The sequence below is a fragment of the Phocoena sinus genome, chromosome 15 (assembly GCF_008692025.1).
Source record: "Phocoena sinus isolate mPhoSin1 chromosome 15, mPhoSin1.pri, whole genome shotgun sequence".
NCBI classification, from domain to species: domain Eukaryota; kingdom Metazoa; phylum Chordata; class Mammalia; order Artiodactyla; family Phocoenidae; genus Phocoena; species Phocoena sinus.
This window is the reverse complement of record NC_045777.1, coordinates 73794532-73813417: the sequence shown is the minus strand read 5'-3', so window position 1 is coordinate 73813417 and position 18886 is coordinate 73794532. Positions and strand designations below refer to the sequence as shown.

Genomic DNA, 18886 nt, shown 5'->3' with positions numbered 1-18886 from the left:
TGTATATGTATAGCTGATCCACTTTATTATACAGCAGAAACTAACACACCATTGTAAAGCAATAATAGTCCAATAAAGATGTTAAAAAGAAAAAAAAAAAGTCCAAAAAAACAAACTTTCTCCTGTGCCTCCCTTTTTTTTTGAGTAGCACAAGGATTTTTTTTTAATTTGATGTAATATAATCCATTATGTTCATTATTATGTTGATTTTTGATGTTCAAACTGCCCCATATTTGGCCTGTGAGAAACTCCTCAAGCTATATCCTTTGGACACTGAGGACCTACCTACTCAACAAGACATCCCAGGCTCATCTGTTACACTCCCTTCCCCAACCCTGGAATCAGCCATTTCTTCAAGGAGCCCTAGTTCCTTTTAGTAGGGTAATGATTTTAGAAAACAAGATCTGAGTGCTTACTCTGTTTGTTTCTAGGTCTGTGGCACAATAAAGAATATATCTGGTCTTTGTCCCTAGCTCCTGACACAGAGCTTCAAAAAACCCTGGCATTTCCTAAAGAGACAGAAGTGTCTTTGTTATGCTAACGAGGTGACTCACAGTGGGCCCCTAGATAGCTTCAGGAAGAGAGCTGGTCACCAGAAGACAATCACATAATGCAACTTTGGGCCAGCTGGATCTCCAGAGACATGAGGGGGAGGGGAGGCTGGCTGGAGATTGAGTTCAAACACCTGGCCAATGATCTAATTAATCATGCCTACATAATGAAACCCCAATAAAAATTCTGGATGCTAAAGCTCAGTAGAGGGCTTCCCTGGTGGCACAGTGGTTAAGAATCCACCTGCCAACACAGGGGACATGGGTTCGAGCCCTGGTCCGGGAAGATCCCACATGCTATGGAGCAACTAAGCCTGTGCACCACAACTTCCGAGCCTGCGCTCTGGAGCCCACAAGCCACTACTGAGCCCATGTGCCACAACTACTGAAGCCCGCGCACCTAGAGCCGGTGCTCTGCAACAAGAGAAGCCACTGCAATGAGAAGCCCGCGCGCCGCAATGAAGACTCGACACAGCCAAAAATAAAGAAAGAAAGAAAGAAATTTATAAAGTAAAAACTAAAGCTCAGGAGAGCTTCCTAGATGGTGAACAAACACATTGATGGGGTGGGAGGGTGATGTGCCCAGATTCCACGATGAGGGGGCACAGAAACTCTGGGTCTCTTCCCCAACCCTCCACTCTCAGGTCTTGCCCTATGCTTCCTTTCCATTTGGTGGTTTCTGATTTGTATCCTTCGCTACAAAACTGTAACCGTAAGTCCCTGACTTACAATGGTTTGATGTTGCGAAAGCGATACAAATTTAGTAAACACCTTACTTCGAATTTTGAATTTTAGTCTTTTCCCAGGCTACCCATATGCAGTACAATACACTCTTGTGATGCCAGCAAGCCAAGGCTCCCAGTCAGCCACACAATCACAAAGGAGCATAAACAACCAATACACTCAAAACCATTCTGTACCCCTATAACCACTCTTTCACTTTCAGTATGCTATTCAATAAATCACATGAAACATTCAACACTTTATTATAAAACAGGCTTTATGTTAGATGATTCTGCCCAAATGTAGGCTAATTTAAGTGTTCTGAGTATGTTTAAGGTAGGTTAGGCTAAGCTTTGATGTTTGATAGGTTAGGTGTATTAAATATGTTTTTGACTTACAAAATTTTCAACTTAAAATGGGTTGATTGGGACATAACACCATTGTAAATCAAGGGAGATTTACACAGTGCTTTCAGTGAGTTGAGTCATCCTAGCAAATTATCGAACGTGAGGGGATCGGACATGAGAACCCCCATACTTATGACCAGTTGGTCGGAAGTCCAAGTGGACCCTTAGACTTACAGCTACCACTGAAGTGGAGACAGTCTTGCACAGGACTATGGGGGGTCTGACACACTAACTCCAGGTAGTGCCAGAACTGAATTGAACTGCAGGTCATTTGAATTAACTGGGTGTTAGTTAGTGTCAGAACATGAAAGGTCCTTTCAACAAACACAGCCACAAAATATTATTTATACACACGCACATTTAAATTATAAATTTGCAAATATAACATGACAATAAACGTACATTTTTAAAAATCTTAAGTTCATATCAGCCTCCAAATCATACCACCTGGAAATCACATTAATGCATATGGATCCACTTTATTATTTTTCACAGCTGTACAACAATATTATACTGTGTGGGTGCATCATGCTTTTTTCAGCCAGTATCCAATCGCTGTTTGTTATACTTGCTGCAAGGTATAACCTTGTGCAGATGCTGTTTTGTATTTGTGAAGATGTATCTTCAAGGCAAATTTATACATCTGGGCCTGCTGGATCACGCGTAAATGCGTGTGAATTTGGTAAAGACTGCCCAAAGCCCCTGCATACAGGTATACCATTCTGGACTCCCATCAGAAAGGTATGGGTGCCTGTTTCCACAGAGCCTCACCAGTTGTGCATTGTCCAACTTTTGAATTTCTGCTATTTTTCTAGGTAAGAAAATGTATATCAGTGTAGTTTTAATTTGCATGTCCTTTATTACGAGTGAATTTGAGGATTTTTTCATGTTTAAAGTCTATTTGTAGAGGTTTTTCTGAGACTCGCCTATTCATGTGTTTTTCCTTTTTTTTTTCATTCAATTTTTAAGAGTGCTGTGTATGGTAGAAAAATTAACTCCTTCTTTATAGTATAAGGGGCAAATATTTTCCCTCACTTTATAAGTTGTCTTTTGATTTTGTCTATAGCTATGTGAATTTTTTAAAAAATCACTGATATTCAATGTTTTATTGTTTCCAGATTTCAGATCATATACAAAATCTTTTTTCAAGTTTTAAATAATGCATCTAATTCTATTATTTATGTATTTTTCAACATTTATATCTCTGATTGGAGATCTAACTCAGATTGGAGTTTATCCTGATGTATGTATGAGGTTCAGAGCCAACTTATCTTTTCATGAGTAGCTAGCCAGTTGTCAACATCATTTATCTTAAAAGTATATCTTCCCCCTGGGGAAAAGAGACACCAACTTTATCATATATGAAATTCCGTATATTCTTGGATCTATTCCTGGAATTTTATTCTGTTGCATTGGTCTGTCTCATCGGGAGCCAGTACCACAGTGTCAGTTACAGATGCCTTGTAGTTAAGTTTAAACACCTGCTAGGGCTAGCCTTTCTCATTATGACTTTTGCCAAAGTTTCCCTAACTACCCTTGCATGTTTATTTTTCCACATGAATCAACCAGTCTAGCTCCAAAAGAAAATACCTTACTGGAATTTTAATGGGATTGCATCAAATGTATGTATTAACTTAAAAGAACTGACAGCGTTACAATACTGAGTCACCATATCTAAAAACGAGGAAGGTCTTTTCATTTGTTCAAGGCACTTTTACATCTTCCAGGAATGTTTTAAAGTCTTCCTCGTAGAGATTTAGGATTATTTCTTCAGAAGTGTATCCCTATGTGCGTGCTTATTTTTTATGTAGCTGCTGTAAATGGGGTCCTCTCCCACCACAGCTTCTAACTGGTTATTATCTGGGACTATAAAGGGCGCTGACTTTTTACCTTACTATGGCCTGCTGCCTTACCGAACTGTTTCATTTGAGTTTGTGTTAATTTCATCATAGGTTTTCCTGGATTCTTCCACAGTTTGCTTCTTTTATTTCTAAGACTTATGCATTCGATACATTTTTACCTTAGGATATTCTCATTTCCCAAAACTCACACATAAATTGAGACTTTATATTTTTATATTATTGCATATATAATGTTATTTCAATTTTAGATCATTAGACTCTGCCTAACACCCTACTACACCATACATTCTCTTACTCTTCGAGTAACTAAGACAATGACAACCTAGATGAACACTTCCTAGATTCCTAGGGCCTCCACCTAAGCTGACCTCAACACCCACAGACCATCGTGCCATCCCTAAGCCCAACACCACTCGGTCTACGACAGGGAAGCACTTTTACATGAGGGTTCCACTGGGAATATCAACACCAATCTCATCATGCTGCTCAGCCTGTCATCTTCAGCCACAACACTGAGGAAAGTCCCTCTAACCATCTACCCTTTCCTCAGTTATGTCTATTCTACTACGAGCTCATTTCCACAGGGCTGAGAAAGATTTTCACAAAACTCATGTTATAACGGCCAAAAAAAGTATAAAACTCTCAAAACAGGAGGCAAAGAAATAAAACTGTCCAATTATGAGCTCAGATGGACTATGCACCAACACAGATGCTAGATGTCAACCAACTGTCGGATCCCAGCTCACCATTTCCCAAAATTACAGTACCTTTTCTTTCTTCATACGATCCATAATCTTGCCGAGGTCTTCAACATCAATGACAGATTTTAGACTCTGATGGTCCTCAGTACCAGACTCTTCCTCACTGGTGCTCCCAAAGGGCTCTTCCTGCTGGAACATCAATGCTTCAGAAATACACTGTGCAAAGTAGCAAAGTGTCTAATATTCCTTCCCAGATTGTAAGTTCACTGGATGGACTTGAGATATTTTGGGCTAGAGGCCAGCCAGCCTCAGGCCAAATCTAAAGGAGCCCATCATTTATACATTATCTATGGCTACTTTCTTAATAATATGACAGAGCTGATAGCTGCAACAGAAACAATATGGCTACAAAGCTGCAGTGGAACCACGGAGTCTTAACCACTGGACTGCCAGGGAAGTCCCTACATTTTAAAAGCATAATTTTAAACGTATTATGGAGTTGGCAAAAACGTAAGGAATCCAAAGAGGACAAATATGAACTAAAAAGGGGAATCCTAGGAGGTAAGTGACAAATGGAGCTGAGAGTATCTGCTGAATCTGTGGAACCTATTTTGACAGCAGGACAGGAAAAGGGAAGAGCAGGTAAAGTTGAAGGGATGATACTAGGAGGAAATTCTTACACAGGAGACAAGAGTCAAAGCTGGGGACCCCACAAGGCTGCATCCTTGGTGTAAAGATAAACTAGAAAAAATGTTCTGTACAAGCAGAGAAAGCAAGAAAAACATGCACAGAATTTGGGGGAAAGAACGGAGCAAAGAATAGATGGTTAGAGGGATTTTATTTGGAGGTTTTAAGGTTTCTAGGAGGGGTGAAGAAAGATTATATAATACAAATTCAGAACCAAATTAAACTTGGGTTCCACTCGTAACTAGAAGACAATGGATCATGCATTCCATTTTCTGAAAGAAAATAACTCCCATCTAGAATTCTATACGCAGCCAAAGTATCAATCAACTGTGAAGATGGGATAAAGACTCACAGATATGAAAAGTCTGAAAATCCACCTTTAAAAACACCCTTTCTCAAAGAGCTACTGGAGAATGTGCTCCAAAAAACAAGAGTCAGGGGGCTTCCCTGGTGGCGCAGTGGTTGAGAGTTCGCCTGCCGATGCAGGGGATGCGGGTTCGTGCCCCGGTCCGGGAGGATCCCACATGCCACGGAGCGGCTGGGCCCCGTGAGCCATGGCCGCTAAGCCGGCGCATCCGGAGCCTGTGCTCCGCAACGGGAGAGGCCACAACAATGAGAGGCCCGCGTACCACAAAAAAAAAAAAAAAAAAAAAAACAAGAGTCAGTGGAGAGATAAGAAGATATGAGACACAAGAATTAGGGAATCCAAGAAGCTGGCGAGAGGAAGGCTGTGGATGGAAGACACAGGACTTCAGCTGCAGCAACGCTTAGAGGGCAGCCACGCCACAGTGGAGCAGGAGAGGGCACATGAGAAGCCACCAAGAATCAATAACAACTACAGGATACTGAAAAACAACTTTCAGTTTTGTTAGTTCTGGAATTAGGGATGGTTATAGAGAAATCAAAACATATGTAGCAACAGGGGACTTCCCTGGTGGCACAGTGATTAAGAAGCCGCCTGCCAATAAAGGGGACACGGGTTCAAGCCCTGGTCCAGGAAGATCCCACATGCCACGGAGCAACTAAGCCCGTGCACCACAACTACTGAGCCTGCACTCTAAAGCCCGTGAGCCACAACTACTGAGACTGCGTGCCACAACTACTGAAGCCTGTGCACCTAGAGCCCATGCTCCATAACAAGAGAAGCCACCGCAATGAGAAGCCCGTGCACCACAACGAAGAGTAGCCCCCGCTCGCCACAACTAGAGAAAGCCTGTGCGTGGCAACGAAGACCCAACGCAGCCAAAAATACAATATAAATAAATAAATTTTTTTTAAAATGCAGCAATAATCTTAAGGAGAATAAGCGTATAAGAATGAAAATATAATAATCTAGTATATAGGGCAGATACACAAATACGTACACAGTTACAATAATGACAATGAATAATGGTCCAAACAGAAAGTGTGATACAACCATACAAGAGGAAGGGAAGTGATGCTGTGTGTGTGTGTGTGTGTGTGTGTGTGTATGATTTTGAAATTTTTAAAAAATCAATAGCAAGAAGGGACTATTATTTAAGAATAAAAATGAAGGGGCTTCCCTGGTGGCGCAGTGGTTGGGAGTCCGCCTGCTGATGCAGGGGACATGGGTTCATGCCCCGGTCTGGGAAGATCCCACATGCCTCGGAGCGGCTGGGCCCGTGAGCCATGGCCGTTGGGCCTGCGCGTCCAGAGCCTGTGCTCCGCAACGGGAGAGGCCACAACAGTGAGAGGCCCGCGTACAGCAAAAAAAATAAAAAAAAATAAAAAAAAAAAAAAGAATAAAAATGAAAAAGGTAAAAGAATTAAAAGTGGCTGCCTTGGGAAAATAAGAATTAGATAGAAATAGACAAGGAAGTACAGTGTTTAATTATAAGCCTCTAAGTACTATTTGACGTTTTATATGTACAAGTGTTACTTTTGATTTTAAAAATATTTAACTTAAATTTTTTTAATGTTAAAAACTATGAGTGGTATCAGCAAAAACGCCAGAGTAGGTAACTCCAAGGGCTTGTTCCCCCACAGACACACCTAAAAATTAAGCAAAAACCAACAGATGTCATTTTGTCAGAACTCTGAGAATTAGCCAAAGGCTTACAAAAAAAGTAAGTAAACACAGAACCAAGAAAAAGGAAAATTAAAGTCAAGTATATAGGTTAAATATAAAAGTCAGTATTACTGTAATTTTTGATTATAATTCCTTTTTCCCTATATGATTTAAAAGACAAACGCATAAAATAACTAACTATAAATCCATGTTAATGGGCACACAACATGTAAACTCATAATTTGTGACAACAATAACATAGAGGGGACGTGACAGAGCTGAATAGGAGCACAGTTTTTGTATATAAAGGTGATATTAATTCAAATAGAGTGGTGTAAGTCAAAGAGGTTAACTGCAATCCCCAGGGTGACTACCAAAAAATAACTTAAAAATGTACAGAAATGAAAATGAGAAAGGAATCAAATTGGTACACCACAAAAAGAAAACAATAAAACACAAAAGGCGGCAGTAATGGAAAAATTAAGGAACAAAAAGATGTAAAATATATAGAAAGTATAATTAAATGACAGAAGCGTTTGCTTATCAGTAATTATTATAAGTGAAAATGGGTTAAACTCTCCAATTAAAAGGCAGAGACAAGTAGAATGGATCAAAACAAAGAAGGAAGGGAACCAACTCCACTTTGTCTACAAGAGACTCACATTAGCTACAAAGATAAAAACAGGTTGAAAGTCAAAGGATAGAAAAAGATATTCCAGGGAATTCACTGGTGGTCCAGTGGTTAGGACTCTGTGCTTCCACTGTAGGGGGCCTGGGTTTGATCCCTGGTTGGAGAACTAAGATCCTGCAAGCCATGTGGCACAGCCAAAAAAAAAAAACATAAAAAAAAGAAAGAAAAAGATATGCCATGCAAATAATAACCAAAAGAGAGCAAGGGTAGCTATACTAACATCAGACAAAATAGACTTTAAGCCAAGAATTGTTACAAGAGACAAAGATATTATATATTGATAAAAGTATTAACCCACCAAGAAGACTTAATGATTATAAACATATATGGACCTAACAGAGCCCAAAACATATGAAGTAAAAATTGACAAACTGAAGGGAGAAAAGATAATTCTACAACAGTTGGAAACTTCAATACCCCACTTTCAATAATGGATAGAACAACTGGATAGAAGATCAATAAGGAAATAGAGGACTGGCACAACACCATAGTCCATCAGACCTAACAGATATATACAGAACATTCCACCCAAAAACAGGAGACTACACATTTTTCTCAAGTGCACATGGAATATTCTCCAGGACAGACCATACATTAGGCCACAAAACAAGATTAAAATCAACCAAAGTATCTTCTCTGATGACTGTGGAATTCAATAGCTTCTAATGGAATAAAATACGTAAGAAAAAATTTAACCAAGGTAAAACATTTGGACACTGAAAACTCAAAATATTGCTGAAAGGAACTAAAGACCACATAAATAAATGGAAAGACAGCCCGTGTTTATGGACTGAAAGACTTTATACTGTTAGGATGACAATACTATCCAAAGTGATCTACAAACTCAATACAGTCCCTATCAAAAGCCCAACAATGTGTTTTGCAGAAATGGAAAGACTGCTTCTCAAATTCATATGGAATTGCAAGGAACCCAAAATAACCAAAACAACACTGAAAAAGAACAAAGTAGGAGGACCCCTGATGTCAAAACTTAACTACAAATCTACAGTGTGGTACTCACCTAAGGAGAGACATACAGATCAGTGGAACAGGATCCAGAAATAAACCCACACATCTGTGGACAATGGACTTTTGACAAGGGTGCTATCCATTCAGTCGAGAAAGAATCATCTTTTCAACAAATGGTGCTGGGACAAATGGATCTACACATGTCAAAGAATAAAACTGGACCCTGACCTCACACCATACACAAACATTAACTCAAAATGAAGCAAAGACCTAAATATAAGAACTAAAACTATAATATTCTTAGAAGAAAACATAGAAATAACTCTTCATAACCTCGGATTTGGCAATGGATTCATATATATGACCCCTACAGCATGAGCAACAAAAGAAAATATGGACAAACTGATCTTCATGGAAATTAATAACTTTAGTGCATCAAAAAACATGACCAAGGAAGTGAAAAGGAAGTCTATATGAGAGGAAATATTTGCAAGTTATATATCTGGTAAGAGATAAACAAAAAGTACCTACTGCATGGCACAGAGAACTATATTCAATATCTTGTAATAACTATAAGTGGAAAAGAATCTAAAAAAGAATATATATACACATACGCGTTTATATATATAAATATATGTGTGTGCATACATAACTGAATCACTTTCCTGTACACCTGAAACTAACACAGAATTGTAAATAAACTATACTTCAATAAAAATTTTAAAAATTAAAAAAATAAACAAAAATTTAAAAACCCTCAAGGAGACATCACTTCACACACACTAGAACGGCTACAATTAAGAAAAAAAAAAAGTGTTGACAAGGATGTGGAGAAATTGGAAGCCTTGTACATTGCTGGTAGGAATGCAAAAGGGTGCAGCCTTGGGGCTTCCCCGGTGGCGCAGTGGTTGAGAGTCCGCCTGCCAATGTAGGGGACACGGGTTCGTGCCCCGGTCTGGGAGGATCCCACATGCCACGGAGTGGCTGGGCCCGTGAGCCATGGCCACTGAGCCTGCGCATCTGGAGCCTGTGCTCCACAACGGGAGAGGCCACAACGGTGAGAGGGCCGCGTATGGCAAAAAAAAAAAAAAAAAAGAAAGGTGCAGCCACTGGGGAAAACAGCTTGGTGGTTCCTCAAAAAGTTAAACATAGAATTACCACAAGATCCAGCAATCCACTCCTAGGTATATACCCAAAAGAACTGAAAAGTTACTCAAACAAACACCTGTACATGAATATCACTGCAGCACTATTCACAATAGCCAAAAGGTAGAAAAAACCAGAATTCTCATCAACAGATAAATGGATCCACAATTCCATTCAACGGAATATTATTCAGCCATAAAAAGGAATGAAGTACTGACACATGCTACAACATGGATGAAACTCTTTTATGCTAAGTGAAAGAAGTCAGACAAAAAAGGTCACATATTAATGATTCCACTTGTATAAAACATCCAGAATAAGTAAATCCATAGAGACAGAAAGCAAAGTGGAGGTTGTCAGGGCCGAGGGAAAGGGAGTGAAGAGTGACTGCTTAATGGGTAAGGGTTTTTTTTGAGGTGATGAAAAGGTATTGGAACTTGATACAGGCAGTGGTTACACAAAATTGGGAATGTACTAAATACCACTAGATTGTATGTATTTTAAAATGGCTAATTTTATGCTTTGCAAATTTTACCTCAAATTTTTTTTAAGTTTTTTAAAATGGTAGGAGCCAACTGGAGGGAAGATAAACAAATGAAAGCAAAGAGACTGGCTAGAAAAAGAGCAGAAAAATGAAACAGCAGCTGAAAGGCACAGAACAAAGGAAAGGCTTGTTTCTTATTTGCTTTCTGTGTTTGTTTAAACACAGGTGATTCCAGAGCACGTTTATGTATTTCTGGGGACCACCTAGGAGAGAGAGAGAGATTAACAGCGCAGGGGAGAGACATACAATATATGAAGGAACAAAGGGAACAAAGTCCTTGATCCCAGAGCATGCACAGAGTGGGCTTGACAGGAACTAGATACTTGGTCTCTGTGGCAGAAAAGATGGCAGGATTTGTAGACAGTGCGGGGAGGCTCTAAGAGAATTCTCTGTCGGCTTCCTATGAGAGCTGGAGGAAGGGGCGGGGGGAAAAGAGCACTGAACAGTGGTCTCGGAGAGTGAGAGGATGCTGGAGACTGGGGGCAGTTCTGGCTGCACACCTGAGCCCGTGGTCACCAATCTGTGGTCAAAGAGAAGGCAGACAGGTCCCAACCTGGCTTGGGGCTTAGCCAACTGGGTTGGAAGAGGGAGTGGATGGCAAGCGAATTGAAGATGTTTTTAAGAGAACGAGTATAAAATTCAAACTGGGTAAAGACAGACGTGAAGTAAGCAGTTAGCACTACCCTGTGAAAAAAACGTGGGGTCCAAAGAACTTTAAAGTAAGAGCACCAGAGAGGGCTCAGAGTTCAGGTCATAGGGACATGAAATGTCAGAGGTGAGCACAGAAGTGGGAGGCCAAGGTCACTGAAGAAAATGGTTCCTGGGGGTGTGAAGGCCAGGAAAGGGACAGGATAAATCATCTATGTGGATGGCTCAGCCACAAAGAGGAATGACAGGAGCAAGGGTGGCGAGAAAGACAGGGAGTCAGAATGTCAAGTTGTTCCCAAATGATGCAAGCGACCAGGTGGCCCAAAGACAACAGTAGTGATATAGCCTGATGTAACACGAGCTTCAAAGGAACTGGGGTATCTGAAGAAAGAGAAATTTTTAGAATGTGAGGGATGAAAGAGAGGAATCTGGGATGACTTGCAGCCTTCAAGTTTGGGTGATTAATGGAGTCATTAAATAAAAGAGGTTGGGAGGAATATGTGGTTTGGGGGTAAAAAGACATGAGCTCAGCCCGGGACATATTCAACTTCTCCAGACCCATTCCCTAACCTGCAAACTGGGGCAGAAACCTACTGGATTCCAGCAATGCAACAATTAAAGAACATATTTAGGAAAGCATCCAGCACAACATAGCTTATCCTAAGATCCCACTCTCTCTAGAACATCCCCACATGAGTTTCAGCTCTTCCTTCTAACCAGAGGCCAAGGAAAGAGCTTCCCAGGACAGAGGAAAGGTTCAGCACCTCCAAATGCAGGAGGAAAACAGGGAGACATGGACACGTGGGCTCCGTACCTCAGCGTCTCTCTGATGGAATCCCTCTTGGGCGTGAGACCCTGGCTCCATTGCCTCTGAGCCGTGCTGATTAGACTCGCATTTGCCCTTCTTGCAGTTGCCACCACAGGGTTTTCTCTCTCCTTTACAGAGCGCCTGTAGCCGGGAGATGAACCTAGCCTTCCACGCTGTGAAGTCGGCCTCAATGCTGCCGTGTTTGCTTTTAACCACGTTGCAGTCACCGTCCCCTCGGGACATCACACGATGGGCGCCGAGCATCCAGAGCCACTTGTCCACGTTCTTCCCCACCTGCAGGAGAAAGAGACAGGTGAGCTACAACAGTCCTCCAGATCAGAGGCTGGCAGCCTGCTCTGCGACAGCCTGGGGTTCCACTGGGGCCCTGTTCCCGGCCGCTGCTAGGAAGAAGGAACTGCCCAGTCAAAAGGGCTTCAGGCCCTCCAGCCATTGATACATTCAGGTAAGATTCTGCAGAAGATTTTTTTTTTTTTTTAAATATAGGGACCGACAAATTATTTTGTTAAACTAAGGGTTAGTACCTGATGAAGAATTTGAAAACTAGTCTTCTAAATCATGGTCAGAATGAAATCACTCAGTAGCAAAATCAGTTTCTTCTAAAATAAAGCCTCTGGGGCCAAAGACCATTAAACAACAAAGTACAAACGGAGCCCATTTGGCAAGACTCATGATTTCATAAGCCAGAGATGCATTTTATTACAGTATGAAGCACTTAAGCTGAGGCATAGGAGTTATCAAGAAGTACAATTAAGAGTTCAAAAACTTAACAGGCTTCCTAAATGGCAAGGCAGTAAACAAAATATTTACATATCTGAATTTTACCTTGTGTCTACTTCCTTTGAAAATATGGGGGGGGGGGGCAGGCACAGAGAATACACATCTTGATAGAACAGCTGGATGAAAACAACTTTTACAGAAAGATCTCCACCTTCATCTTTCCTCACATTCTACCAAAAATAGGTGAGCTGAGCTGGGCTCACATCTGGGGAGAGGTACACATAAAAAAACTCTGATCACTTTTCAGAACCACTAAGAAACTGAGAGCCTCCACATTTTTCTTTTCTTTTCTTTTCTTTTTTTTTCCGGCGGCGGGCCTCTCCCGTTGCGGAGCACAGGCTCCAGACGCGCAGGCTCAGCGGCCATGGCTCACAGGCCCAGCCGCTCCGCGGCATGTGGGATCCTCCTGGACCAGGGCACGAACCCATGTCCCCTGCATCGGCAGGCGGACTCTCAACCACTGCGCCACCAGGGAAGCCCACACATTTTTCTTTTTTAAAGTATAGAGAATGCAAAGGAAAAGGAGCCAAGTTAATTTCACTCAGAAAAAAGGATCCAGGAGAACAAAAGAAACAATTAATATTTTATTACATAAAGAGCAGTGAATGTTTTTCTTCTATTTCATTACTTTACAAAGTAATGATTAGGGACTTCCCTGGTGGTGCAGTGGTTAAGGCTTCATGCTCTCAATGTAGGGGGTCCGGGTTCGAACCCTGGTCTGGGGATGAGATCCCACATGCATGCCGCAACTAAGGAGCCCGCCTGCCACAACTAAGACCTGGCACAAACAACTAATAAATAAATAAAATTAAAATAAAAAGAAAAGTAATGATTAAAAGACAACAAGTTAACTTTGTGAAGAATTAGTTTGGGCAGTAAAGGTCATTCCACAACAGAACAGGTAGTTGAGAAAGTCCAAAGAATCAGGGACCTTCCATCTACAAGGTCCTGCCTGGGGACAGGAGGCTAGACTCTGGCCATGAATACAAGCCGCTAAGATGCTAGACAACAGGAAGCATTTTCATTCATTTTATTCAATAAAAATTTACTGAGAGCCTCCTATACAGTAGCAATTCCCAGCGATAAAAAGAATAACACAAAAAGTTTATTAGTAAGTACCAGAGAGTACAGATTGTCTCACATACACCCACATATATGTACCTGTGTAGGTGATTTCTTTTTTTTCACTTAAGAGAATGTATCCCTACAATTCAACACGTACCTACCTTGTACCTACCTTGTTGAAGTGGTTCACGTACGCAGAATTTCCCAGGCCAAACACTGCGTATCTCACACCCTTCAGGTACGTTTTGCCAAATCGAAAGTCATTGGCTGCTTCCTCTAGCCACCTGCAGAACCACTCTGCGCTCTCAGTCGGCCGACCGTCAGTGTAGGTAGCAACCAGGAAGGCAGAGACATTTTTACTGGTAACCTAACCAACAAAGTCATTATTTCAGAAGAGTAGCCAAGATATAAAGTTGTCTCAATGAAGAAAATCCTTTTTGAAATGCTGACATTCATATCACACTAACCTCTAAAGACAAAGAGTGCTTTTAGAAATGTTACTTATTTTCAAAAGAGAGAGCAAACAGGGCCAGGATCCTGCACAGGGGAGAGAGCCCACCACACCTCCTGGTGCCCTTCACCATGTACTTCGTCCCATTTCCCAGACTATAAATTCCTATCAGCTCCTGCTTGTCATATTGGAAACAAAAGCCAAATCAGTCAGGAAGAAATACAGAAAGATCTCTAAAAAATGCCCTGAAAAATCAAAGCCATAAAACGTTAAATGTAAAGTGACTTAACACTTGGCACCATCATCTCCACGGGAAACAAAACACATCTTCAGTCCTGTGAGCCACAGTATTTCATCTGCTCGAGTGCATCTTCACAGTTCCAAGTCAGGAGGTAAGTTATAAGTAATCCCTTACGAATAATTAAGTATTCAAGCTTGCTAATAATTTTTTTTTTTTGCTAATAATTTTTAACAAATAATTTAGAGCAGATTCAAGCTCATTCATTTGTACTCCAACGTTTTCTTGGGGGAGAAAGAAATGCACATTTACAGCTAGAGGTTTATCCACTAAGAAGGGACTGGCAAATTACAGCCCGCAGGCCCAGTCCCACTCACTGCCTGTTTTTGTAAATAAAATTTTATTGGAACACAGCCACACTCACTCATTTACATACCGTCTCTGGCTGTTTTGTGCCTCAAAGGCAGAACTCAGTAGCTGTGTGGCCCACAAAGCTGAAGATATTTACCATCTGGCCCTTTATAGAAAAGGCTTGTCAATGCCTGTTCCACCTGCTTCTCCAACTTTAGCTGCTTCAGAATCACCTGGGGCACTTGTTAAAACACAGCCCCACATCCAGACTTTGATTCCGCAGGGCTGGGCTAGGACCTGAGAATCTGCATTTCTAACGAGTTCCCAGGAAATGCTGATACGGTCGGTTCAAGGACCAAGCTTGGAGAACCGCTGCTGTCAGGCAACTTCCCTACCTGGGCATGGCTAGAGGAGGGGGCGGGGCATTCCTCAGGTGATGAAATGAAGCTCTCACAGATATGACGTTACACCTGGAGGTCACACAGCCAGTTAAAGAGATTTCTCTAACTCCAAAACCCATACTGCTTCTGACACCCAAGTGGCTCCTGACCTTTCAGCAGGCTTACACGTGGTTCACATGACCGGCACACGGCCATCAGTGACAACCCTCTTTGATTACGACAGTCAAAGCAGGAGGGAACTTCCAACCACCCAAGCTTTCAGTCTAACACCCCAGAGGGGCTGGCCCCGCATCACTCACGCCCGAGTCAGCACGCCAGCACACACTCAGCACCCCTGACTGACGCTGAACGCTCTACCGACTGGAATCCTTTAGCGTGAAAATTAAATTTATTCTGAAGAGTCTGTTTATCCCAGAACACAGGAGGTCAATTAAACTTGAAAGTTGTGATTGAAGGAAAAATAAGACAATTACCAACCTCTTCCACTAGATGGTCATCTGGGTCATATTCCTTCAGATTAATAACTGCCACAGGGAGATCAAGGGAGCTAACTGCTTCGGCAAGAACTGTCGCAAATCCCTGATAGGAGGGAAAAAATCAAATAAAGTCTTCAATAAGCTAAATAAATGAAAAATACAGTCTTCATTTATTCCTGTTGGCAAGGTAATGAGGCATTTAGCATGAAAAGATTTTCCGGTGACTGACATGTATCACCATAAACACAAATTCTATTCTCATTTCTACCATTTTCGCAAGCATCTTTACAGAGATCATCACTCAGCTGTGTTGTTCTCACTCTACAAGTACATATGTGGGATTATATGTACTTATTGTATGTACTGGTAGACATTTCAGCTGTTTTGCCCCACTAGAATAAACATATAGACGGAGAAGAAATACCATAGTGGGAAGAGAGTGGGAAATATGAGAACTGTGAGCACGTTTCTGGAAGATAGAAAGCAGAAAGCAGCAGGCTGACAGACAGAAGAAAGCCTCGGGGGACACAGAAAACTAGAGGGGCTCTGGGATCAGTCAGTCACTGGGGCAAAAATGGGAGGGAGGGCTTCCCTGGTAGCACAGTGGTTGAGAGTCCGCCTGCCGATGCAGGGGACGCGGGTTCGTGCCCCAGTCCAGGAAGATCCCACATGCCGCGGAGCGGCTTGGCCCATGAGCCGTGGCCACTGGGCCTGCGCGTCCGGAGCCTGTGCTCCGCAGCAGGAGAGGCCACGGCAGTGAGAAGCCCAAAAAAAAAAAAAAAAGAAAAAAAATGGGAGGGAGCAGTGGGCCAGAGAAGACCCTGTGGAATACAGAGAATCCGTATTACATGGTACCAGCGCACACAGAGCCTCCGCGACACTCACCTTTTACCCCCAGGCAGACCCCTGTCAGTCTCTTCTCCAAACAAAATGAACCAAATGGTTGGGGAAAGCTACAACTTCTAGCCAGATGTTGGTACCCCAGGAAATGCTCTTCCTCTTTCTGGCTTGGTAGCCTAACACTTGTCTCGCCACCTGCCAGGACTAATGCTAAGCCTGCCCTCGCCATTTACGGGACATCCACCAGGCCAGTCTCAGCTCTGGGCGATATTATCCAACAGGGAACAAGGCACACATGTTCCCTGCCCTTAAGGAGCATCAAGGAACATCCTCAAGGAGATGTTCTAATGGACAGAGAGAGAACAAACACACAAATGAGAAAATACACAGTATATCAGATGGTGGCCAGTGCTGTGGAGGAAAAGAGGATAAGGCGTAAGAATACAGTATTGGAGGCATGGGGAGAGTTGTTATTTTACATAAGGAGGGTCAGGACAGGTGTATATAATAAAAAATAAATATTTGGTCTTTGCCTCCAGGGAGCTCCTAGAGCTCCTAAAATCCTTGGAACTTGCTGTCTTTGGTATGTTAATGAGATAACACATTGGGGTTGCAGTGGGGGACTAGGTGGCTTCAGGATGGGGGCTGGTCAGCGGAAAACCAACCCTGGGATTAAAGGCTTAGAACTTTCAACATCTTCTCTCCCTGTGGGGAGGGGAGGGGAGGGGTGGCAGGAGATGAAGTTCAATCAGATATGGTCGATGATTTAATCAGTCATGCTTACGTATGAAATCTCCATAAAAAACCCTAAATGACAGGGGTTGGGGGACACATTGATATGCCGAGGAGGTGGCATGTCAAAATAGGACACAGAAGCTCTGCGCCGCCCCTCCCCACAAGACCTGCCCCATCATCTCTCCCATTTGTCTCTTTCTGAGTTATATTCATTGTTATAAACCAGTAGACTAATCAAAGCAATTCCCTGCATTCTGTGAGTCATTCTAGGGAATTAGCAAACCTAAGAAAGAGACTGTGAGAACCCCTGAATTTACAGCTGGCCAGTCAGGAGTACACATGCCCCTGGGACTTGTGACTGGTGTCTGATGTGGGGACAATCTGACAATAACTCGGTTAGACAGTACCAGAATCGGAAAACAGGTGTGGGAAAACAACTATTTGGTGTCAGAAAACACTGCCACAGGCCTCAAAAATAAAGACTTGAGCAAAACCTGAAGGAAATGAGAGAGCAAGCCAGAGGCTATCCCCAGAAGAGGGACGTGTAAGTGAGAAGGCCCAAATGCGTGAGCACACTCGGCAAGGAGATTAATAAGACTGGAGCGGGGAGACCAAGGACATGAGGTAAAGGAGATGGTGGAGACGCAGAAGTGAGGGCCTCTCGGCCACCATGGGGGCTTTGGCATTTGCTTTAAGTGAATGAGGGAGTCACTGCGTGGTCTTAAGCCAAAATGATTAACACCATTTCGCCTAAGTTCTCACAGTCCCTGTGGTTGCTGGGATGGGCTGAATGAAGGAGGCTGAGGATGAAATGACCATATTAACCCAGACAAAATATGAGGGAGGCTGGCTTAGGCCAGGGCAGCAGCAGTGAAGGCGGTAAGAAGGGACTGGAATCTGGATGTATTCTGAAAGTAGAACACACAGTATGTGCTGACAGACTGGGTGTGGGTAGTAAGAAAAAGAGAGAAGTCAAAGGTTTTTTTGAACTGGGCAACTGGAAGGATGAAGTTGCCATTTATCGGAATGGGAAAAATTAGAGGCGGAACAGATTTGGGCACAAAATTGGGAGTTTAGCTGTGAGCACACTAATTCTGAGTCGCCTACTACACATCCATCCACATGAAGATCTAAGATAGGCAGCTGGGGATCAGGGTCTGGGGTTGAGAGGAAAAGTTCAGATTAGAAACAAATTTAGAGGCTACCGTCTACTACAGGGATCAGCACACTGAGGCCTGCAGGCCAAATCCGGCCCTCTGTCTTTATAAGTAAAGGTTACTGGAATACAGTCATGCTCATTTATTTACACAGTGTCCATGGCTGCTTTCGCACGACATCAGCAGAGCTGAACAGCTGCAACAAAGGCCATACGCCTTGTGAAACCTGAAAACCTAAAAAACATATGTAAAATAAACTATCTAGCCCTTTACAGAAAACCTGTCAAATTCCAATAAATAGAACTGAAAGCTCTAGATAACAAGATCCCTTAGAGAATGAAGTGAGTGCAGATAAAGACATAGTCTCAAGAACTGTGCCCTGGGATGCTCCTATCTTTGGAGGGCAAGAAGTTGAGGAGAAATCTGCAAATGATAGTGAGGCAGACTAGCCTCAGCAGAGGAGGAGAACCTAGAGAAGAGTGTCCCAAAAGTTCAATGGAGAAAGTATGTCAACAAGGAAGGAGCTGTCGTGCAGCTAAGGGGTCAAGTAAGATGAAGACTGAGAATTAATTAGCGACATGAAAGTCACTGGGAGCAGGCTGGGGCAC

General features: G+C 42.4%; 1 protein-coding gene across 1 annotated transcript in view; it reads right to left on the bottom strand.

Annotated features, from left to right (window-relative positions):
• The window catches only part of LOC116740611 (S-adenosyl-L-methionine-dependent tRNA 4-demethylwyosine synthase TYW1-like), a 156938-nt gene that overhangs the window by 133352 nt on the left and 4700 nt on the right, over window positions 1-18886 (bottom strand). Inside the window, 4 exon segments of the mRNA XM_032606367.1 lie at window positions 4311-4433; window positions 11773-12060; window positions 13802-13996; window positions 15548-15649. Coding sequence (XP_032462258.1) covers window positions 4311-4433; window positions 11773-12060; window positions 13802-13996; window positions 15548-15649 — 708 coding nt within the window.